This window comes from Cyanistes caeruleus, chromosome Z, assembly GCF_971803275.1.
Source record: "Cyanistes caeruleus chromosome Z, bCyaCae1.hap1.1, whole genome shotgun sequence".
Lineage (NCBI taxonomy): Eukaryota > Metazoa > Chordata > Aves > Passeriformes > Paridae > Cyanistes > Cyanistes caeruleus.
Genome location: NC_141732.1, coordinates 58796822 through 58821588, shown reverse-complemented (window position 1 = coordinate 58821588; position 24767 = coordinate 58796822). Strand labels below are relative to the sequence as shown.

General features: G+C 37.6%; 1 protein-coding gene across 5 annotated transcripts in view; it reads left to right on the top strand.

The window, feature by feature from the left end:
- The window catches only part of HOMER1 (homer scaffold protein 1), an 88724-nt gene that overhangs the window by 10759 nt on the left and 53198 nt on the right, over positions 1–24767 (top strand). For 3 of the 5 annotated variants that reach the window (XM_086869755.1, XM_086869756.1, XM_086869753.1), the window contains exons 2-3: positions 14577–14733; positions 21040–21171. In XM_086869755.1, coding sequence (XP_086725881.1) covers positions 21070–21171 — 102 coding nt within the window. In that variant the 5' untranslated portion in view covers positions 14577–14733; positions 21040–21069. Of the gene's footprint in view, positions 1–3613; positions 9883–14576; positions 14734–21039; positions 21172–24767 lie in introns of those variants that run through there. The other 2 variants (XM_086869752.1, XM_086869754.1) reach the window with 2 other exon arrangements.

The window sequence follows — 24767 nt, the reverse complement described above, 5'->3', positions numbered from 1 at the left end:
CTGTTCCAGCACATGGTCACCTGCACAGCAAATAAATTCTTCCTCGTGTTCGGGTGGAAGTTCCTGGGCATCAGTCTGCCATTGCCTCTTGTCCAATCACTTGGGACCACTGAGAAGGTGTTCTGCCTCTGGTCCATTGTCTTGACACCCTTCCTTCCAATACTTGTATACATTGATGAGATCATCTCTCAGTTGTTTCTTCTTGATGTTGAACAGCCCCAGCTCCCTCAGTCTTTCATCATAAGAGAGATAATCCAGACCCTTCATCATCTCTATGGCCTCTGCTAGACCCACTCCAGGAGCTCCATGTCTCTTTTGTCCTGAGGAGCCCAGAACCAGACACAGCACTCCAGGTGAGGCCTCACCAGGGATGAGTACAGGGGCAGGATCACCTTCCATGACCTGCTGGCAATGCTCTTCCTAATGCCCCCCCAAGGTCCCATTGTCCTTCTTGGCCACCAGGACCCGCTGCTGGCTCATGGACAGCTTGCTGTCCGCCAGGACCCCCAGGTCCTTCTCTGCAGAGCTGCACCCCAGCAGGTCAGCCCAAGGTACCTGGGGTTGTGTCTCTCCTGCATTTGCCTTTATAGAATTTCAGATAGCTCTTCTCTGCCTGTCTTTCCATCCTGTCAAGGTCCTTCTGAAGGGCTGCACAGTACTCTGGGATGTCAGTCACTCCTCCCAGCATAGTATCATAACTGAATTTGCTGGGAAATCTGCCTCTTTTTACAGGTCAAGAATGAACAAGTTAAAAAATACAGGTCCCAGTATTGAAAATACTGTCCTTGGGGGACACCACTAGGGGCAGGCCTCCTACTTTGCTACTGATTTTGACCCTCTGGGATTTGCCATTCAGTCAGTTCCCAATCAAGCTCACTGTCCACTTATACAGTCCACACTTCCTGAATTTGTGTATGAGAATATTGTGAGTGATGGTGTCAAAGGCCTTGCTGAAGCTGAGTAGACAATATTGACTGCTCTCCCCTCATGAGCTGCTTATCAGTGGAATGAACAGTCTCGTCCAGGTGTGTCTATCCAGGTTTCTCTGCCTGTTGGGGTTCATCCACATGGCTCAGCACATGGTACAATTCCTTGACTGATGCTTACTGTACAGACCTATATAACTTTCCCCTTGTCGGCTGCTGTAGTGAGCTGTGCAGAGTGCTCTTTGCTCTGTGCACACTGTGTTCATACTAGCATATTTAAAAGTGGATTGTGCCCTTTATCATTATTTTGCATCTCACGACAGTGGGAGGTTGCCTGACAGTGCAAGACATGTCAATGGGAGAGATAGGATTTGAAGTAATCTTGGTAATACCTTCAGTGATCCAATGAGCAAGCAGCATTACCTGTCAGTGATTGTATTTGGGTGTCTCAGAATGTTTGGTGTCAGTGTGCTGTGAACAATCAGAGAAACAGACCTGGGACTCAGTTACAGGTCAATATAGGTTCAACCACTGCATCCAAAATTCAATAGTGTTTACTCAGCTGTTAGTTATCAGAAGGGAGAAACTTGTTAGCATGGTAATAATATGCTCAAAGGGAATGAAAGAGTCTTTATAGTTCGTGTAGTGCTTAATGGGTAATTCAAATTGATTTTTTATTTATGAATATAAAATTATTTTTTTTACCATTCTAGGAGTCTAATTCAGTTCCTTGATGCAAATAAAATGATGCAATTCTCATCTTTTGATGTGAACCAGTGATTTTGTTTTTACTTTGAAACTCAGCATGCAGCTGTAGCACTCTGGTTGGGATTGCAAAGTGAAGATCAGGTGCTGGTGATGAAATGCATGTCTATTTAGCCCCTCCTTGTGTAAGTTCTGGTACTTCCACTGGTGTTGGTGGAAGCATGAGTTCACCACTGAGGTGTCTGCAGTCAGCATGTAGTTGTGCTAGTGGTTTATTTCAGGGTGATTATTTTTGAGTGTTAAGTGCACAAGCTCTTAAAACTGACTGTTAACTGACAAATCCTTAATGCCAGATAATGTTGTTTGTGGGTTTTAAGCTGGAAATGAAAGGCATGACAAGTGCCAGGCCCACTAAAGGAAAAATTCTTCACATGGAGAAGACATGTCAAAATTAATAACCTGGAGATCTGGAAAAAGATGGAGTGGATATGGTTGGTGAGAAGTGGTAAGGACTTGTGATTGTTTCTGTATGAAGCTCTACAGGAAAGCAAAATGGAAGTTTAGAGCCACTAAGGAGGTGAATTAAAGCTATTAAGAAGCAAAGAGAAGTTCCTAAAGACTGTGGTGTCAAATGAGGAAACCGCATTTTAGTGTAGACATATCTTTGAGACAAATTCCAAATGTGGAGTAATAAACAAGGAAGGTATGTATTCCTTGGTTTTTCTGTTAACAAATTGTCAAGACATCTAGTCCTAATAATAACAAAATTATGATTAATTATGATTATTATTATTTTAGCGTTGTCTCTCAAAGTCAAAGATGATTGGAAAAACAGCAGTTAGACTCATTTTTAAACTATATCACTATTTACCATATAATTGCTGTTTATCTCAATGGAAACACATGATGACTTGATTCTGTGATTTTGTATTTCTTCTATTATTTTCTATGTTTCAGAATTCTCATCAGTCTATTGTCAAAAGCCCTAGCTTTGCCACTTTGCTCCATAGTTATGAAATACAGCCATCAGAACAGATATTCTTGTCATATGAAATGATGAGACTTGATGGAGCATGCAAAATCACACTGAATATCAAATCAGAAAATACTGTGTTTACATTGTTTATTGAACTCTGCTATATTTTATGGAATTTCAGATAATGTGGGATTGCCACTCTTACTGCATATAGCTTCATGTCCTAAAGCCATCCCTCTATTCTCACTTCTTTCATACTGCACTACATGTGCATGGTGGCACTTGCTGTCAGTGCTGCTGAAGGATTTTATTTTTAAGCTACTAAATTGATCTAACCAAACTTTAGAACAGAGGGTGTTGATTTACAGACAGTGTTATGCTTTTATGTCAAGACAAAGCACAGAGCTTCAGTCTGTCAATTTTCTGAATCTGCTGCTCTGGGTGGCATTTCTGCCACTGTTGTCTTATGACCCTTAAATCCCACCAACCACTATGATTAACATCAAAGACCTTGCAAGGTGCTGTTTCTACCTATCTGTGACTCAGCAAGAGCACCTAAGTGACTCCGTGAAGTCTGGCTTAAATTTCACCTGGGTGAGAATTGGTCTAATTAGTTATTTGTGAGTGGCATAAACAGCCCCCATCACAAGCTGAACATTGTTTTGCAAAGGAAACTACTGAACTTTAGCTCTTAAAGAATCCATAAATTAATTTGAGGGTGTTTGTGAAATGTGAAAAGGAAAACATGCCAGTCATGAATAGGCTTGCATTCTTGAGATTGCAGAGACTGAAAATTATGTCCCATCTCAACCCTTCCTCCTCATTTTCTCTGTCCTTCTCCATGCCCCTGAAAAGAAGAGTGCTGCTGGGCCTGCTTGTTAAGCAGTATGTGAACTCCTGCCTCACTAGCAGTGTCTCTGGATCCCAAAGCAACTTTGTGCTCTTGTTCTCTCTGCTTCTATTATTGGGAGAACAGTGCTTGTGCTGCTGGTGTAAGGGGTTTCTTTATTTTTTTTTTTCCTCTTCTGTGTTTTTTTTCCCCTTAAAATTGTAGTTCTTGTAATGGTTCTGAAGACTATAGATATTGATCCTGAAGACCATGTCTAGAAAATATATTCATTTAAGCTCCAGAAAATTGGTGGTGCAGGAACACAGCAAACTATAACTTAATTTTGGCATGACTTTCTATTAAAGTACTGTGTGAAATAACAGTAGAAATTCAAACTAAGCAGTTAAACCACTTAATATTCTCCCTTAAAATATTTGCATGAGTTCTGTAAGAGTAGTCTGATTGTCAGAACTCCATTGCTGGGAGATTTTAGATGAAGATTGCAAAGGAAAAATTGTCTCTGTAAAGAGAGTATCAAGGAACTAGGGGAACTAACAAGAAAGCCTGATTGTGGATTGCTTTTAGGCCTTTCTAAACTTATTTTGCTAACAAACATGAATAATGGTATTTCTTCCCTTCTGCTTTCTTCTCTTTTCTGCTTGTGTTGTGAGTGTGGCTAAGTTGGATTTCCTTGCTGTAGAATGGAGAGAAACAAATATTTTTAGATATTCATTGCCTGGTTATTTCTTGTTCCAGATGCAGCATTGTTTAGCTTACTGCATGTAAGGGCTGTTTGTAGGAATGTTAATATCTAGACTTCTTTCAGAAATGTCTCATGACACTGTCATTTCAGGATTCTTTGTTCATATACTAGAACCTGACACTAAGTTGGGTTTTTTTATTGGATTCTGATAAATGCTTTTAGTGACTAGATGTGGAAAATAGCTGTACATCTTAAAATTAATTGTCTAGTTCTAAAGACAGAAGAACTCCTTTCTTGACTTCTTGACAAGAATCTTTGAACAGAGCAAAATTAAAGAAAAAAATATAACTTTTTACTATCATTTTTTTTAGTATTTTCACTATAGATAAATATTCTAAAATTCAACGTAACATAGTTTAGCTGCTCTTATGTCATTAAAAGCTAGTGGTTAGTTCTATCCAATTTTGTAATGAAAATAAATTTAAGGTAAACATTTTTTCAGAGATACCTCTGTCAGCTTACTTGCACAATTTAGAGGAATAATCACTTATGTACCTAGAAAAAATCTGAAGATACCTGTATACCTTGAATAAGTTACTAAACTGAAGTGAGAACTTTATGAATATAAAACTGAGTACTTGATAATACGATTTCTATTATCTCATTTGATTCCCAGAACTCTTCCTTGATTCCTGCTATGAAAATGGTCTTTTCAAGGTTGTGTGGAAGGATAAAAAAAGGAAAACCTTAGAGAGATGGACCGTCATTCAGCTATGGGAATAACTTTCACCATCAGTGATAAATTATTGCTTTGAATGTTTCCTGCAAAACTTCAGCTGGTTGCCTACCTGCTGAACTTGAGCAGCATATGGGGGCATTGGAGAACAGGCATTTAAAACACACACAGAGAACTGCAGAAGTAAAAGAAGTAAAAGCAAATCCAGTGTTTTTTTGTTTTTTTTTTAAATCAGTTTAACACTGCCCTATACATAAACCTACAGGTTATGTATTAATAGTATTAATCTTTAGTATAAACAGCTCTATGTTCACTGTCATTATACCAAAAATTCAAGAGATTTGTTGGAATTTTTCTTTGCTCTACTGTAAAAGCCTTAATTTTGAGTACTGGGCACTGATGTGTCCTCATCTTTGCAACTCTGCCACCTTCCATGCTGTTGATGTTACTAATTTGTGAGACTGTAATGCCTGTGCTGTCCTACAGCCAAATGTAAATCTATGCTGTGGAAAAAGGTCCTTACTCTTCTAAAGTTTACTAAGCTCCTTCAGGAGTCCCTTATGAATGGGAAGCTCAGATGGAAGAGGAATGAGATTAGGTAAACTTTGTCATTTGTCTTGAAATGAGAATGTCTTGTTCAATAACAAGAGCTTTATTTCCCAAGGTATCCTAACTCCTGGGATTTCATGTGATGGCAATACATTTTGAGCGCTGTCAGTGGCTGTCTCACAGTGCATGAAACTCCCCTACCTCTTTCCTTGCCCTTCCTCGTCTGGAAGGTACTGTGTGTGGGCTTCCTGAGCATTTGGTTGAGATTGGTACAGATAGAGTCATCCATTTGTTTCCCAAACTGACTATTTTATAGGATTGCATACCTGTGAATTGTAGAATAGATTTAAGATAATAGATTTCTGGTAATCACTAAATTATTTTTTTACTAACTTCCTATTCCTTATGTCTTTCTAAGTACTGTGCAATATCCTAATTTGAGCTGAAACAAATTGGCTAAAACTTCAGGTCCTTGAAAATGTAATGGACAATATATAATTATGTTTCTGGGTAAGGTAAATGTAATTTTTACTTAACCTAACAGGTTTAGTGGAATTTTCTATGTAATCTTTATCCCCTCAAATGCTTAAAAGTGGCAGGTATTTGATGTTATGGCAGGTAATTGTGATGTAATGCGAACTCCTAAGTGCTTAAATATCTAATACTAAAAGCTGATTCTTAAATGGAAACAAAATAGCTTAGAAAAAAGGTTGAAGGCACTGCCGGTGCAGTGTTATGTAGCTACAGAGTGCAGTCTGTAAAGCTAATATTTAGAACTTTATAGGTAAACAGGTAGGTATGTTTGATATTATATATAGGTATATTTTTGATACAGAAAAAAAGCTTTTTCATAGCAACTTTCTAAACATTTGCTGATTTAAAAAATAAACCTGATTCAAACCCAAAATGTAACAGCAAAAACAGGTCTAGGAATGTAGGTGTAGAACTAGATAAAACATTTGTAGTATGGGAGAGATTTTGATTTGGTTACTTGATTCTAACTTCTACTTTTTTATTTTCTTAGAGTTTGTTTTTACATATGAAAGTTGTTATTGTATATGTACACTTTATATGAAAGTTGTGTTTAAGACAAAAAGCAAAATCTGAAATTGAAGTCATTACACAAGTCCACCAAGTATGTTTGTTCAATTTTACAATTTTAATTTCAAGATGGTATTGTTAGTTACTTCCTGTCCAGAAAAAGATTGTTTCAGAACATTTCCATACAATTGAAGCCAGTGTTATACAATACTTTCTCTGAAATGTATAGAATTTTTATTAGACCTCAGAGTATTTTTATCAACATGAAAAATTCTATGGTTTCCTGTTGCTTTGAACTGTTTGAGGAGCTTGTTGATTCAGACTCCTTAAACAGTACTGTCTGTGCTTGGATGCTGTAGTTTATGAATTAGTTTTGACTAGAGCTGCACTTTTAATCACTCTTTTAATTTCTTTTCAGGAATCTCTTCTCAAGCTGCTTAGAGTAACAAAAGCTTGCTACAGCTTCAGTAAAAAGCTGTGGGAGAATATTTTTAAGACTAGCAGGACACCGGGAAAAAGCTGTGGGATTAGTATGCTGACATTTGGAAAAAGACAAAGGTCTTTGTCCTGTCCTAAATCTGAGGATAATCAGCAAATGCCTTAGATACCATGTGCAGTGTTCATGTTGTCAGACCTGGGAAGAAATTTCCTTGGATGACAGCTATTATAGAAGCTCAGAATTCCATTCCAAATTACCACCTGCAAAATGTGTGATGCCTACTGTGGGGCTTTGCAGTCCTCAGGACTGCTGGACCCTGTGTGCTGAGCATGCTGTCTACCATGTGGCAGGGTCTGCTGTGCCCAGGTCTGTAATGGCATGAGGACAGCACACTTTTTGTCCCATCTCCACCACTCCAAGCAGCTTGGAGTGTGGTTGCACTCCCATTTTGAGCACAGGGATACTGTCCTGTGTGTCTGCATGTGGCATCATCTTCCTCTGAAACTCTGTGTGTGAAACCCGATGGATGAAACACTGCTCTGTTTGCAACAAGCAAAGATCTCCAAGGCACATTTTGTTGGACTTGTTTTGAAAACAGTCTTGTATGTGGACTCCATGTGCATCAAAGCAAGGAAGTCTGGTTAATGCACTGGAGTTTGTAAGATCCGTATTAGAGAAATAGACATTGATGCAAATCTCATGGAATTTTCACTGTCAAAACAGAGCTGAGTAAGAGCACCCAGCACACAAGTTTATTCATTCCCTTTTCATCTTACTGGTTGAGGAAAATACCTCTGCTCAGAAATTTAAAACTTCCAGGTGGCAGGCAGTTCCAGTGGTGATTTCTATTTTTTCAAAAATCAGTTCCTCCTTGAGCCACAGACACTCAGTATTAGCCTATTTCTGTGTCTGCTGTCTGCTTCTACCTGAGGAGCTCTTTGCTCCAGCTCTTGCTTAAGAGTCATCACCCATGCCTCTTTTGTCTTCATCTGCAATCCTGGCCTGGTCTTGTGTCCATACAGGGTAGTTCATTACCTCATCCTACACAGTGCAGCAACTTTGCCAAAACACTGTCAATTTAGCCCAGTATGAAGGAGTAAGGGAGGGCTGTATCTAATTTTTAATATGTTTTTTTCATAAAGGCAGGCAAGTAGAACATCAAGAAATGTTGTAGAGGTTCATACTTTCTTTTCAGTGGCATTATTGTTTTCAGAGTAACTAAGACAATGGAATCCCAGCCTTGAGAAATTATAGGTTTTATGGCATTCAAGATAATTTTAGAGGCATGTTAAACAATAGTGTGAGGGAAGAAATAAGCAAAAAGAGGTCTTTACCACTAGTGCTGTAGACGTACCTGATGTTAAAGAATAGACTCTTTTTTTTTAAAGAAGCAGCATATATTAATTATGGATTAGCAAGGACAGTACTTTCTAACCTTTTATACTAACTTAAGCTTCTTTCAGCCAATCTTTGATTAGTGTAACATGTTTCCTATATTGAGCAGTCTGCATTTTTCTTTGTAAAGGCTGTGTTGTCAAAATGGGAAGTCATTGGAAACTATTCATTCAGCTGTTAGTAAACAGGTTTATCTCCTTGTCGTGGTTTTAAACCAATAACTAAGAAAATTACTTATTTCTTGCTGTGAGATATGGATTAGAACAAGAGCAAAACAGGCATAAAACTTAAAAGGAAAAAAAAGAAAGTTTATTGACAAACTACAGTAATAAGAACACCAGAATAAACTTCCAGAAAAACCTTTTCATCCCCTATCTACCCACTATTCCCTTGTTCACATGACAACAGAGACAAAAACTTTGGAACTTTGATGGTTAAAACAGTCCCAATTCTTGCTACAGTCTTTCACCAGTCTTTGTAGAGAAACAGAAGTTTCTTCCTGTTAATTTATGGAGTTTCTCACAAGAAAACTATTTTTGTTATAGTTTTCCATTGCCCTAATGTTAGCTGCTCAGAGCTGCTATTATTAGAGCCCACTCCTCCCATTTTCACATCACTCTGAAGTGTGTATGGGCCATGAGTCTAGAGATAGCATTTTTAAGGATAAGTTATTCAAAGGCAAAAAGTCTTCTTCATCTGTTTCTGTGAGCTTCACCAGAAAACAGTTTTCTCATTGCCTCTCAAGGCTTCAAATCTCCCAGCACTTCACTATACCATAATTACTCTACTTTTTACTCAAATTTACACTTTGAACACTTTATTCCTCTCTAGATACTGTATCATGAATTAAAGGAGTGTTTTCAAGACCTTATTGTCCATTTCCATAGTTTTAACAGAAAGATATTTCAGCTTAATTAAAGCATCTTCTTTATTCTCTACCTTTTCTGAAGCTTCTTTTCTTTCCTGTCACTGGTAGTTTATAAAGTCTCTTTTCATGTTGATCACTCTTTTTCTCTCTCTCTGGATAAAAAGATTAATCCGCAAGTCTCATCTGGGTAATGAAAGAGTTAAAATCTTGCCCAGGCTTTTGTAGATGGTTTGGGGATCTCTGCCGAACAGGAGCTGGAGCCATCTGCGATGGGAAGTTCCTCATGGCTGCTCTGGAGAGTGTGGCTGTGTCTGCTTGTTGCAGGTTCAGAGCCTCTCTCCTTCTTCACTCGGCAGTTTCTAGTGAATTTAGTTACAGCAAAACCTGCAGCCGAGCCAGAGATCGGCTCGGCCCGGCCCGGGGAAAACCTTCCCCAGGCCCCCCCCCATCTCCCGGCCGGGAGACGGGGCAGGCCCGGCCCCATCCCCGCCCGGCCGCATGGCCTGGGCAGGGACGGGAGGCCTGGAGCTCCGCCACCCTCCACAGCCAGAAACAAAGAGAGCCCAGAGAGCTCTGGTTTTACACTTTAAGGTAGGGTTCACAAGTTGATCCCACTTTTCAATGGCCTAAACTGCTGTCAATTCTCAGCAATGACCGATAATTGGTCAGGAGAAAAGACTCCAAGCACTTCCCAGCAACTCCAACTCCCTTAAAGGTAAAGTAACTCCATGACACTCCTAAGCTTACCTTAGGGCCGATCATGTATCAATGAATGAATTTTTATATTTATATATTTTATATGGATTATGGAAAAGCCTGATATGACTCTGCCTACTAATGTGATATTTCTTACGCTTCTTTACTCATCTTGGGTCCAGGAGGACTTGGCACTTACTTCTTGTTACTACTAACTTCTTGTTAGTCTTTGTTTGACCACTGACTGTAATGTTACAGCCTAAGGCAATAAAAAACAGCAGGATATGAGCCTTAATGTTTCTGCCATGCCTGAGCAGACATTTCTAATAGTCAAACTGTGTTACTATGGCATTCTTGTTAGTTTGTTTTCTTTTTGTTCAGCATCTGTATATTTCTGGAAAAATGAATTGCTTTGTAATTAGTGAGGAGTTCTTGTCTTAGTTCCTATTAATGTCTTTAATGAGTACTGAATACCTTCTGATAATGAACGATAAAGAAGAGAAAGCTTAAAGGGGAAGAGAAGAGAGGGAAGAGTAAGAAACTGGTAGGGTAGTTTGTTTTTTTTACAGGATTGATTTTTCTTCTTTAAAGCTGTTCTTCCTTTCTCAACTCCATATGGACAAAAATAAGGGAATGGTGCTATGCAGGGCCAACAGCTGGACTTAATGATCCTTGAGGATTCCTTCCAACTCATCCTATTCTGTGACCCTGTGAAAAATAGGGGGCTTATTTTTTATACATAGAAATATGTATTATAATTTAAAAAAAAAATTAATTTTTTGACCACCAAGGAAGGCAAAGAGGAAGCTATCTTCCTGTTTAACTAATATTCCTATAATTAATATTATTTCATTTGATTATGTGGATAACGGAAGAGCAAAACCTTTATGTAAAGATGTATTGGCTGAAGTTACAAATATTTTTATATGTTTTATAGTTTATTTATAATAGTTTTATATGTTTTATACGTTACCTGTTGCTTGTTCACAGATATTTTAGGAAATCCAAAATTTAAGTAGCTCTATATAGTATGTTGCTACAGAAAAGTACAGATGATGTAATTTTACAGCAGCTTTGAAGGACTTCAGTGGTGCCTCAGTGACTGGTTCTATAGCACATTTAATCCTGTAGACATATAGTGTATGACTTCCATTAGGTTGCAGAAATAATCTTTATAAATGTTCATCGTCAAATGTCAAAACTGGTCTAATTCTAGAGTCATCTGAAGTTGAATGTCTTTGTCAGAAAAAAATTCTAATTACCCCAGTAATCTGGCAAAATCATGATTTATCCAACTCATATAACAAAGGGAGCTATGCTTTTTTCATGGAGTAAAGACAGCTTGTCATTCAGTAAAGCTATACTTAAAACAGAGAAAGAAAAGACTGTAACTCTAGTTTTATCAGAAGTGATTAAAGAAGTGGAAGTAAGCTTCATTTATACTGTTCTATACCTAACTCTGTCTATGCCAGACCCACACTCTGCCCTGCAAAGTGCTCTGGTTTGTCTTGAGCAGCATTGCTGATCAATCAGCAGGAACATGCAGGCCTCCTCATCAAACAAATTCAGGATATTTAGGCTGTGGAAGATTTTTATGATGATAAAATGGAGTGCTGGAGAGCAGCATCTCAGGGCTGAACAGTTGACTTTCATTGACACACACTTCAGCCATATAGTACTCACCTACATTTACATATTAAAATCCTAACCTCTGGTGTGTTGAAAGTCCCATGTGTACGTGATATACTGTACTGTGAACTGTGGGAATGAACTGAACATCAGTGCTGGTCAAATGTATATTCATTAACCACACATCTACATCTTGGATTCAGTTCTTCTTTGGTCTTTAATTAACATGGTTGGAGCCTTTGTAGTTTCCTTTCAGTGTCAATATCTATCAAAACAATTGTCAGGTTACTAAGATTGTTTCCATATTTTTTGATGGGCTCTTTAATTTTCCAGGGTTAAAGAGCTGGTGAATTATATTAATATGCATCCCTTGATGCTGGCATATGCTTAACTGGGAGGTAAATTACAAAATAGATCTAATATTGAAGACAACTAAAGTTTCAGTATGATTGAAGAAGTAACTGTAGACATTGAAAAGAGCAAAAAGAATTTATTTTTTCTCTTAAAGAAAAGGTCTATAAAAGCCTTTTCACCACCTTTGCGTAACATTTGTGTGCAAGAAATTTGGATGAGGAAAACAGCTATGCAACCTCCTATAGGCTGGTGATTTACAAGGAAAAGATGAATTGGTGATGAGGGTACATTTCTGTGGAGAACTAGCATGTGCATAGATCCCCTTGGCTTCCCTTCCTTCTTTGTCTTTTACTGAAACTCTGTTTTGCTGTCTCTGATTTGTTCTTCATGCTTCTGTCATTTCATCCAACACCCAGCATAGGGAGAACACCATATCTGTCATCTGGTGAACTTCAAGGAATCTTGACTCCCAGCTGAGTAATACAATTCTACTACTGAAAGTTGCTCTTCCTGCCAAGCAATGGAGCTATTTCAGAGATCACATGGAATCCTTTTTAGTGAGGCCAAATTAAACCCCTTTAAGTACCCAAAATTCTGTGGGTTTTTTTACACTTTCTTTTATTTGGGGAAAAAAAAGTGTTTAAAACATACCTCTGAAAAGAAAATGAGGGCAGGTCAAAGGGTGTGTTTTTTCACACTCTGAAAATGAGATTCAAAATACCTAAAATGTTAAATTCATCCTAAAGTCCTGCTACTTACTGTCTTTGGAATTGGCAGCATTTCTTAGAATACAGACAAATTGATTCATTTGTCATTAAAATGTAGCTAAATTTAAACTGACAGCTACAGTATCCTAGATTAGTTTGAATTGGAAAGTACATTAAAGATACTTCCAACCTGCCTACCTGGGCAGGGATGCCTTGCACTAGACCAGGTTGCTCAATGCCCAGTCCAGCCTGGCCCTGAACATTTCCGGGGATGGAAGAGCTACATCTCCTCTGGGCAACCTCTTCCAGTGTTTCACCATCTTCATAGTAAAGAATTTCCTTATAATGTCTTATTTAAACCTGTCCTCTTTCAGTCTGAAGCCATCACCCTTTGTCCTATTACTGCATGCCCTGGTAAAAAAGTCCCACTACCACCAGTAGCCCCCCGTTAGGTACTGAGAGGCTGCTATGAAGTCTCCCCAGAGCCTTCTCTTCTCCAGGCTGGACAATTTCAACTTTCTCAGCCTTTCCTGATAGGAGAGGTGCTCCAGCCCTCTCACCATCCTTGTGGCCTCCCTGGACTCACTCCAGCAGGTTCAGGTCCTTCCTGTGCTGGGACCCCAGAGCTGATGCAGCCCTGCAGGTGGGGTCTCAGAAGAGCAGAGGGGCAGAATCCCCTCCCTGGCCCTGCTGCCCACACTGCTCTGGATGCAGCCCAGGACACGTTTGGCTCTCTGGGCTGGGAGTGCCCATGGCTGGGTCATGTCCAGCCTCTCACCAGCACCCCCAAGCCCCTCTGGGCAGAGCTGCTGTGATCTGTCCATCCCCCAGCCTGGGCTGGTACCGGGGCTGCTCTGACACAGGTGCAGCATCTTGCACTTGGTCTTGTCAGACCTCATGAGATTCCCATGGGTCCTCACCTAGAGCTCATCTTCTGGATGGCATGCCATACTTCAGCTGTGCCAGCTTGGTGTCAAGTGCAAACTTGCTGAGGGTGCAATCAGTCCCATTCTCTGTGTCACTGATGAACATACCACTGATGTCCATTGGGACTCTGAGCCTCTAGATGTGACAGTCCTGGACACCAGCCAGGATATCCTTACCCACCAAACTGTCCATCCACTGAATCCATCTCTTCCAGTCTAGAGAGAAGTATGTTACAGAAGTATGTTGTAGGGGACTGTGTCAAAGGCTTTACAGAAGTGCAGATAACTGACTTCCACAGCCCTCCCCTGTCCACTGATACAGTCACTCTGTTGTAGAAGGTCATCTTATCACTATGTTAGTGATAGTAAAATGGTTTTAGATTTCTGTGCAATGCTGCATACCTGGTAGTGGTCATGGGGGAAAAAAAGCTGTAAATTCTAAATTATAATAAAGGTTTTTCTACCTCATATAATTTTATTTGCTAAGCAATTTACAATTTAAAATGTATTTTTTACGTTATTTAGTGTTGTTATAAATACCTTCAGGTGTAAAGCTCCAAAGAATGAAGGATTCACAACACGTGTTCCTGCCTTTAACTAATACTATTTTTAAAGTAATTGCATTGAATCAACCAGTTCAGATCCAGATTGTAGTCTAAAAATTGATGAGAATAATCAGAGTATTAGAAGGTTTTGGAGAACTATACTTGAAGTTATGCACATTCTGCAGTGTGCAATGTAGTGAGAGAAGTTACACATGCATTAATGCCATTTAGTTTAAAGGGATAGGTGGGCAGTGAAGATCTGGGGAGATGATGGGATAATGCTGAGTCTCTATTAGAGATGTCTAATAGATGCTGTCTCTATTAGAGATGCGTTTATCTGACTCCACAGCTGATTTTTGCCTAAGAAGACGTGCATTTTGCTTGCATATATATATTAACAAACTTTCCTGCTCTATGCAGCAACACACTCAGAAGAGACAAGGTTTATCATGCAGAGTAACTTGTGTACATCCAAATGGGCACAAATGGCAGCTTGTGTGCAAAGATAGTATGTACAAATTAGATTAATGATTTCTTCTCTCTGTCCTTTAGGGAACAACCCATCTTCAGCACCCGAGCTCATGTCTTCCAGATTGACCCAAACACTAAGAAGAACTGGGTTCCCACCAGCAAGCATGCTGTTACTGTGTCCTACTTCTATGACAGCACAAGAAATGTCTACAGGATAATCAGTTTGGATGGCTCAAAGGTACATTTTATTTCAGAAAACCTAGTTCTCTGGAACATTTTTGTTACTATTTTCTAGTCTGATGTTCTTCATGTTTCTTCTCAGATGTTTGTATCATTATCTGACCAACAGATTATGACATTTTAAAAGGGCAACATTGCCTCATTATATGTTTTAAGTGTTTATTCGTAAATTCTGTTTTCTGTGTAGTTGTATTGACTTCAATAACTATTGCTGAACTGATGACCTGTTCTTTGGTTAATGCTAGGAGAAGACTAAAAAGACAAAAAAATTGTACAAAAAGTACGCATAGGGTTACAATAACTTATTTTCATTTTTGTGCTCGGTCATTTATCAATATAATTAGCTTCAGTATTATGAAGGACATCTGTTCAGTGCCCATAATCACTTAGTAAATCCTTTGTTATGTAATCTTCCAATTTTTGCTGTAGAGAATGCCAGGATTGCCTCCTAATAAACCCTGCCTAATAAATGGTAAGCTTTTATCTAGACTCAGTTGGTTTGGTTTTAGTGTTTTTTTTCTGGTTTTTGTTTGTTTGTTTAGTTAGTTTGTTCCTCTGTTTAACCAGAAAGGATATTGTGCTGAGTTGCTGCTTTTGTAAAACTTGTTATCTAAGAAATTAATTTGATGTGCAGAAAATCCTTGACTGTTTCTAACCACATAGCTGGAATAGCAGTAACTTTACAAACAGTGTAGCAGAAAAATCTACACTAAGGGCATTAAAGATATACAGATCGTAATGAAAAGTTGTGATCCTTTCCAGAGACTTTCATTACAAGCTTTTGGAAATACATCAGTTCGCAATGATTGGAAACAAAATACTCTGTTAAAGCATGGTGGTATTCATGGAGGTTTTATGAATACTTATTGAAAGCTGGAAATTATTACCCTGCATTTTTAAAGTATCTAGAATATTGCTATTTTAAATGTAAAAGGAGATTTTCTGTCACAAGGAAGTATATAGAAATTGATCTCATAGTCAAAAATCTCTACTGCAAGTGGCTGAAACTGGAATCAGAGCCTAGCATATTTTTTCCAGCTTTAAGTCTCTGTTTTTTTCCTTCTTGGCCTTCCTTCAAATGTTTCAATTAGTTCTGTCAAATAATTAAAATACCTTTTGAATCAGTATTTATGAATAAAGATGCTGTGATTAGAACTAGATGATGTATGAAATCATATTTGTAACTACTGGTTTCAAAATGCAGTGCTTTAACTGATCTGGAGAATATACAAAATCCTTATTCTGACATCCACTCTGCCTTCATCCTGATGTTGCAACTCCTGCTGAATGCCTGCTGAATTAAATTGTCAAATAGTTGTTTACCTGTTTATTTGTTCTTTTGTCTACTGAAGCATTCCCTTTACATCCAGTACTAATGGCAATGTATATTGATAATGCAGTTCATCACTTCTATTTACTCTGTGGGTGCTGCAATCCTAATAATGTTTTCGTCCAAGTCTTAGATGAAGATCCCAGAAGAATCCCAGTCATGATTAAGAGAGTCCCACTCTTTCAGGCATTCACAGCACTGCTCTGAAACATGCACTGGTGAATAGCAGAAGGGATACATGGAAGAATCTTAAGTGGGTTTCCAGCCTCATTTCCAGAGAGTTTTTTTATTTTTACTTCAAAGCGCATCTTTTTTTTAGAATGTCTGTTTATATACAATATGGTATGTGCAAAGAGTTAAATGTAAATATAAAACATTTTTGAGTGCACCCAGAGAGTCTTTGCTATATGGCATATAGCTGGGTGTCAGTAGCGCTGCTGACAAAACATGTTGCAGTGGCCAGAACTGCTTGTCAAACCCTACTGGTTTTGAAGCTGTCATGACCCTCCCTCAGAGGGAATAGATCCAGACAGGTTTTATTGTATACCTGGGTGCTCATGGGGTTTACAGCATCCTGTGGGTTTGTATGGTGGAGAGAACGATGTGCTCAGTTCTTAGGTGCTGAACAATAAGTCAGTAAGTAAAGGCAGCTCACATGTATATTTACATAGACTGCAGTAAGGAATGTTGGAGAGAGGTACACTTTAGATTTGAGTGGTAATCCTATTTCTGTCCCTCAGTCTTCTCTCTCTTTAATTTGGTGCAGTTCAGAAGCATTCCTGGATAAAATTTAACTTCTGTACTGATTATCTGAGAGTCATTAAACCTTTCTTCTTGGAAACAAAAGAACATTTAAGGACATTACCTTCACTTCCCTATTGTGCATTGCATTTTCCAACCTGGATTTGCTTATGAAGTTTTTGGTTAATTTTGAAAGAGAGGGGTTTTTTCCTTATTTGAGATTGATTTAGCCAAGACAGGTCCTACAGATGTAACTTATGCTTACTTTTAATGCATTTTGTGTAATGTTTTCTGAAGCTACAGTCTCCTCTTTAAATATCTTGCACCAGATATGATGTGTGTCCCTCTATCTTGACTACAAAAAATGTTCTAGGACCATGAGGTGTTCAGTGTACAGGCTATATATTTGATAGTTATGCACAGTATTTGGAGCCCTGTTGCCCATGGCAGAGAAATCTTGATGCAAGTAATCTGATACAATTTGAATTTTTTTCTCTGACCTCCTGAGTAAATATCTTTTATGTGAACTTTTTCTCCTACCAGTTTCGGAATCAAGAGGAAGCCTGAAAAATAAGATTTCTTAGGTGGTATGGCATGGCAACATTGAGCAGTTGTTGCTAAGGCTTTCAGTTCTCATTAAGTATATACTCATTTCAGAGTTCTTTGGAAAAATGTCTTTTAGTACTTCTTTCTCTTGGGTGATGGAACAAAGCTTCCATTATTTCTCCAGTACTGGCAGACATTAGGATTGTTCCAAGTCCCACTGTCTTTTCCATTTTGTGTCTCACCATCTCTGAGAAAAGGAAGGAGATCAAGTAGTGTGGTTCTTGCTGTGCTAGTTAATTCTTTGATAATTTTTTTTCACAGATACAAGGTAGAAAAATGAACTTAAAATTTCATATTCATCTAGAACAAGAGAAGATGCTGGAAAAGAGTGGTTTCCCAGTCTGCAGGTTCCATGAACCTTGCATTTATTATTACTCATTCAAGTCTCCCGTCAGTGTTACTGCAGATGATCTTGTTATATTAATTACTGTCTCACTTTAAAGTGACAATCTTTTAAATATTTTAAGTAAGACCTATATGCACAAGTGTTCAGTGATTTTCCTTTGAAGAAGTTAAAAAGTTCTGTGTCTTAAATTATTATTGCCATAAGTTTTAGCACAAGATAAAATCATATTTGGTCACTACTATATATCTTGCAGCTGTTAGGTTTGCAGTCAGTAAAATGAACAGCGCAGACATATGCCCTACTTTCTCATTGCTATAGTAATATGAAAGGGAAACATGAAAGCCATTTTATAATTCCAAAAAACCCTGAAGATAACTAAACCAGTTTTCTTCAAAAGCTAAATGTCTTCCTGTTAGATTGACTCTGTTCTGTTTTTAAGATGTTCTTGTTCATTTATGGAAACAACATTCTTAAAAGTTGATGAAATATTTGACACTTGTTATACTGGTAACTGCAGTGAAATACAGATTAGAGGAGCGCAGTTAAAGCAGTACCCACTTGAATGGACAAGACAGGCTTAATTATAAATTTTGATCTAAAAAATAAATGTTTTTTTTTAAGCTAAATATACAAGGGCTTGGTATCTAGTTCTTTCCCAAGGCAGCTGATACTGGACTGTATTTGTAGGATGGCCTAGCATTATACTTTTGAAAGCATGGTTTTGCATGTGAGAGACCTAGCATACCAAGTCTTTTAATTTACAGAAGATGGAAAAACTTTTTTTCCTTGTAAAATTAGTAAATTCAGTGAAAGACTTTTTTTTTTTTTTTTTTACTACTGGGATCTGCATGTAGTCTTCCCAGTGTTTTGATTAATACTGTCTACTGAATACTGAAGTGAAACATCTTTATTTTTCTCTCTTGGAAAATAAAGGGAAGAATCACAGCCAACTCTCTCTCAACACAATTATTTTTAAAAAGTTTTCTTTCTTCTTTTCTCTCTCTCAAGAAAGTGGTTTGACAGTCAACATAACCTACCCTAAATGCAGACTGCTGTCAAAAAAGCTATCCTATTCTGGACCAGGCACCTTGTTGAGGTTTTCCATGCTGCAGCCTGTCATGTGGTCAGCAGAAGCATTTCTCCCAGGTTTTTGACTAGGTTAAGCTGCAACCAGCTATGCTGCTGTCGCTGCAAGAATGCAGTTATGAAGAGTTTAAAATTGTGTTTTGCTTGGAGGTCTTAGCTGTCTGGCACTGGAGTTTTCTTCTGACCTGAGGAAGTTATGTCCATGACATAATACTCAAATATGTGATGCAGGTTTCAATTAATCAAGCAATGGATGGGCCTAGTCTTAAGCAGACTAGACAACATAGCTAGAGCTTGAGTTGGGAGGAAAATTATGTTCTACACAGTTCTCAAGATATTTAATTTCAAGCACATTACTGATGTCATCTTCCACAGGAAGTGAGATTGAGCATTAAATAAGCTTGCACAGCCCTGTTCTGGGCTTCCACCTGGTTTTTCAAAAGTGGGCTTCCAACCATTAACAGTGCAAAAGTAGATAAGAAGCATACAAGTAAAAAAGAGTTCCACAGCACCTCTTTTCTGAGAAGTCCTGTCTCACAGGATTCAATATTCTCATTCTCCCAATATTTCAATTCTCTCAATATTCAAATTCAATATTCAATATTCTTTATTTTGTCCTGTGTGCTATGGACAAGACTGTTTTCAAGGTGGTCAGTTGTGATTGTGCAAATAGAAGTCTGATATTGTTATTTGACCTCCAAACCTTATACCTAAACAAAGGAGAGTCATGTTTCATGTACTAGGGACTTCACTGAGCAGCTTCTGTATGAAATCTGAAGGGTGTCTTTCAGGCAGTACTAGAGAGGTTCTCCATTTTCTGGTCACACAGCAAATCCTCTCTTTGATCTGATAAGGCTTCTTGGCTCAAATGTAAGTTTTCAGGCCTTCCAGAATTTTCAAGGAGTTGTTCACAGTCATAGGCAAAAATTGTATTTAGAGGCAAAGGTCATCAGAAAGAATTGGCTATGTGCAGATTTGCTCATCTTCATTAATGTGAGTGGCAGTGAATCTGCCAAAGTTACCAAGAAAGAGTTTTGTTAAATTTATCTGTGCTGCAGCATGTTTGTCTTTCTACACGTTGTAATTCAGTGTATTCTCTTGAACTTCCTTGCTTGAGAAGAACACTCTTCTCCACCACTTCATGTAAGAATCACCGTAGATTTGTGCTATTTGTGAGCTTAGCTGGCCCCTCAGCTTTAATTTTTTCAGTCTTGCCCTGTAGAATTCATAGAAAATTTTAATTTGCTCCAGTGGTACCCAAATCTCTCAGCAAAAGCAAAGGGTGCAAAGTAAACTCCTTTAAATAGCTAGGTATTTCAATATCCATCCAGAAGTCCATATCACTCAAGTAGTATTGACTGATTTTGACTTCTAGAGGATCTTGATCTTAGGAGAGCAGTTCTTGGTCTCTATGTTGTTAAAGTTTCTCAGTCACCATCCTGAGAAAATAGTGTTACGTTCTTCACATCTGTACAGTTTGTGCTTCCATATGTACTCTTTAATGTGATGGAAATACTGTTTAAATACACAGTGAAACTTCAGTGAAACAAGCTTATCACCTAGTAATTGCATTTTGTGTTTGTATTATCAGAAGTTAAATGCTAGAGGATTTATGTAAATGCAAGAACAAGAACTAGAGAAAAAAATTATAACAAGAGTAGCTCCATTTCTGTAGTTGGTGTATGACCCTGCCATTGTTATCCTCTCTTGTATGTGTGTCAAGGAAAAAGACTATTGTAGAACAGAAATTAATAAAGAAAATGTGCTCCTTTGTTTTATTGAGTTTTTTTTTCAGTGAGAATCTCATATGCAACAGGGGTTGGGGGAGAGCAGCAGTGGAGTTGATAGACAACTTGAGAGGCGCTGTCTTAGGGGACAAAGAAATAAAACTGTGAGACATAAAAGGACTTTGATAGTCCTTATACGTAGAAACTTTAAAGGATTGCTTGCAATTGTGAATTGATGTCTACTCCCCTCCCCATCTTTTCCTCCTTTTACACAATGTGTGCAAAAATACTCCTTTGCAATTTTAGCTGGGATTGAACTAGAAACCAGTTTTCTGTTTCCCAGTGTGTGTCTCATTTGGTGTATTCAGATAATTGCCTACAATATTGGTATTTTCAGTTATGAGTTGGCTTTAAAAAAAACGAAAAAAACCCACTAAGCCCATTTTTTACAATTATTACCTTTTTCAGGCAATAATAAACAGCACCATCACCCCCAACATGACATTTACTAAAACATCACAGAAGTTTGGCCAGTGGGCAGATAGTAGGGCGAATACAGTCTATGGCTTGGGATTTTCATCTGAACATCACCTTTCAAAAGTAAGTATGACCAGTGGCGACGTTTCAGCTAGTGAAGCTACTTATGTGTATTTTATTCTTGTTCATTATATCTTGACTCAATACTCACTACTGTTGTTATTTAAAAGTAATTTTCAAAAAATATTCTGTCTGAATCCTTAAAATGTAAAAACACAAGAATAAGTGTGGTATTTGCAAATTTTCTTTTAACTGATGAAAGAGATTAAAGCAAGATTAAAGCCTCTTACACTGTGTTATTAATGCTTAATAATTACTGATTTGTTAGGTTTTTCTTTTTTAAAAATTGTTCTTCCATTTCAGTTTTTCATGATAGAAATTAAAGAAGTAAACAGTTTGGTGGTTCTTGTGTATTTAGATCTCCTAGAAAAAAACTGCTGGTAGTCTTCAAATGTATTTTTGTCTTTTAGGCTACATTCACTTTCACTTTTCTATGATGTAGTACATTAAATTACTGCTGTTTCAAAGTTTGCAACCATAAAAAGCTAATTGTAAAGCTAATGGGAAATAAATTCAGTGTAAAAGAAAAATACATTGTCTACTGGAATGCAAAAGTTGAAATGTTTGTTAAAGCAGTTATGTGCGACACACGAGTTTCTTTTCTAGTCTACTTCTGCAGGAAGGAAATAGACCTCATTCCAAGAAAAGCAGCAATCCTTGTTTCTCAAACTGATGGCATAGGTCCTCTGAGCATCCTTTCTACATTACTTTGTTTTTGCTACTGCCTTGGCAGATAAGTCCAGAAACCTGTAAATGTGTTTTTTCTTGAGTCCAAGTTTAAAAACTTGTCTTTATATTAAGCAGAAAATTTTCATATTTGAGTTAAAGGATTTGGACACCCAAGTGCAATAAGAAATGTACATGTTTCAGGAAGGGAATAATGGTGGCTAACTGTTTGAAGGAAGAGTAATCAAAGCAACCCTTTTAGGAAAGGACTTGTCACTATCCAAGGATAAGCACAGCCTGCCAGAAAACCGTTAAAATGAGACTCGGTGCAGCTACTTTATTTCGGCAAGCATCAAGCTTGTAAGATTTCTTCCTTTTATAATCATTTGGTTTTCCTTTCCACAAAGCAACACTAACACAGGACGTTCTGAGTGATTCTGGCATTGTATATGTATTTGCACACTTATCATTGCTTCAGTGAACATGTAAACCTCATCTGTTAATTTAGTGTGTAGAAGCATTTGCTTACCAACATGGTAATAACTTTTCTTAATATTTCAATGGCTTTAGCACAAATGCTGATCTAGCTTACTACTCTTGTAGACTACTTTGTTTTTCTTATTCACAGGTGATTCTTTGAAGGCAAAGCATCCTGCTGTAGTCATTCACACTCTGTTTGCCTGACTTCGAGTTCTAGGTTATCCTTGCCAGTGAAAATACATTGGGGTTTTTTAATCTGCTTTGTTCTCAACTCTTCTTTTGTCCTCCCTCTGTCTCCTTTTTAATTACAGTTCTTTCAACTCCCTTCTTTTCACTGCCCTCAAGCAGATGTCTGGGACTTTCAAATATGCCTTTGACATAAAGTTGGATATTGTTGTTAAAAAATTTATCTGAAAGGCTACTGTAGACATTTTTTCTCAATTTATTCTTTGCTGAGCTGTTACTCAGAGTGCTGTTTTATGAAGAATAAGCAAATTTATTAAGAAAAAACGCAAAATCACAGACTTTTTCTGAAGATTAGGGTGAATCTATAGATCCTTTTCATCATACTGTTCCTGTCGTATTACATCTTAATAATTAAGCTGATATTCATGTGAGTTGCAATAGCCAATTTACTTGCTACTTAAATTCCTAAATTTAAGTAAATAAGTAAATTTAAATTTGTGTTACTTAAAAAATTATAAACATATTTATGGGGAAAGAAAACTTTTCTTTAGATTAAAAGCTGTTCAGCAACTGGAATTGGTAGTGATATTTGGTTGGGAATTAAAAGACCTGAATTAGATCTGCCCTGTAACTTTAAAGAAATTGTATCTATATTCTCTTTCTTGTTTTGTTTCTCCTTCAGATTACTTACTCTCACTTCTGTGCATCACAGAAGCCAGGTTTACCAGAGCACTCTGATACAGCTAGCACTTTAGGATTGTAAGTGTTTTAAGTTCCAGGAAGCAAAAGGCAGCCTGCAACTACAAAAAAAAAGCTAGTCTAGCGTATGACCAATTTCCCCAGTTTAATGATGCAAATAATCACAGCAGATAAAGTAAACTGTTTATTCTCACATTATTGTCTGCATATCTTATAGTATGTTTGACTTTCATACTACTTGTTTTTTGTGCTCATGCCTCTGTCCTTCTGAACTAATTGTTAGGGTAGAGTGCAACAATGGCAACCTCTTTTCTGTACAATTATTGTGAATATGAATTAGTGGAGTGAGACTATCTGATGGAAAATTAATGGCTGTCTAATCTCCACATACAAGCAAAGTATAGAGGAAAATTAATTAAAGGTTTTTATCTGTTTACTAGGCCTTTTATCAATGTTATACCACAAATTGATCTCAAGACTGCTCCATCAGATGTTGGTGATACTTGAAAAATACCTGTTTTGGAGGATATTCACAGGACCACAGTTTGTTAGCAGAGTCCCTCTTATTGCTGCAGTAGGAGAATCAGAATGTCCTCTCACTTTCAGGAGAAGTTGAGACTACTTTCTCATTCAGAATACATCTATACTTTTGATAGTATCCTGATATATGAGAAGAAATACTCCTTTTAGGGTTTGCTCTCTTACCGTCTTGCTTTTCTTACCTGGTTTATTTATTAAAACTTAAAGAATATGCTAGAAAGAAAGTGGAAAGTGCCACCATGGTTACTGGCAGCAGCCTTATGTAGTCTCCGTGCACAATTTTTCACCTTTTTCTTAATAAGGTGATCTTTCAGAAGAATTCTCCTTTCATACCATGAGATGTCATCATTGTTATTGAGGAATTTTGTCAAGAGATAGCTATAGTGATTATCCATCACCTGTTTGTCTCAAAGAATGCTAGAAGCTTTGTGAAAATATCAACCAAACTGGGCTTTTTGGCTCTTTCTTAGAAGACTGTCTATTGATCTATGATATTTTTTTTAAATGTTTCTATGGCTGTTATATTTACTGCCTTTGTCTTCAGCCATTTATTCCAAACCTCAGCATCATATTTGCCATTTAATAATTCTCTGATCTTAAGGCTGATTTAAATAATTACCCATGAGATTTTGAGGTTTAGGCACAAGCCTTAAAAAAGTATTATCTGGTTCTGGTGATCTGTTGCCAATTTCATCATCTGTTCTGAGACTTGTTTTGATGCTGGATTAAATATTCAGGAAAAAAAGGCTTTCAAATAACATAAGAAATTAAATACAGAATACAAGTGGAGAGAAATTACATTTGCTCTGATACTAGTAGCCTACCAGAATAAGCCTTAAAGACAATAGGGTTTTTTAGGTCTTGCATAGTAAATGAAGTTCTGATTGAAAATAATTGGTGAAGTTGTACCACACAAAATGTAGCCTTTGTACCTTATATATATCGAGAGAGACAGTGCAAAACTATTTCTTCATATGCTGCTGCCAAAGAGATTTAGAAGCTGCTGGAAAAGTTTCTGATACTTTTGC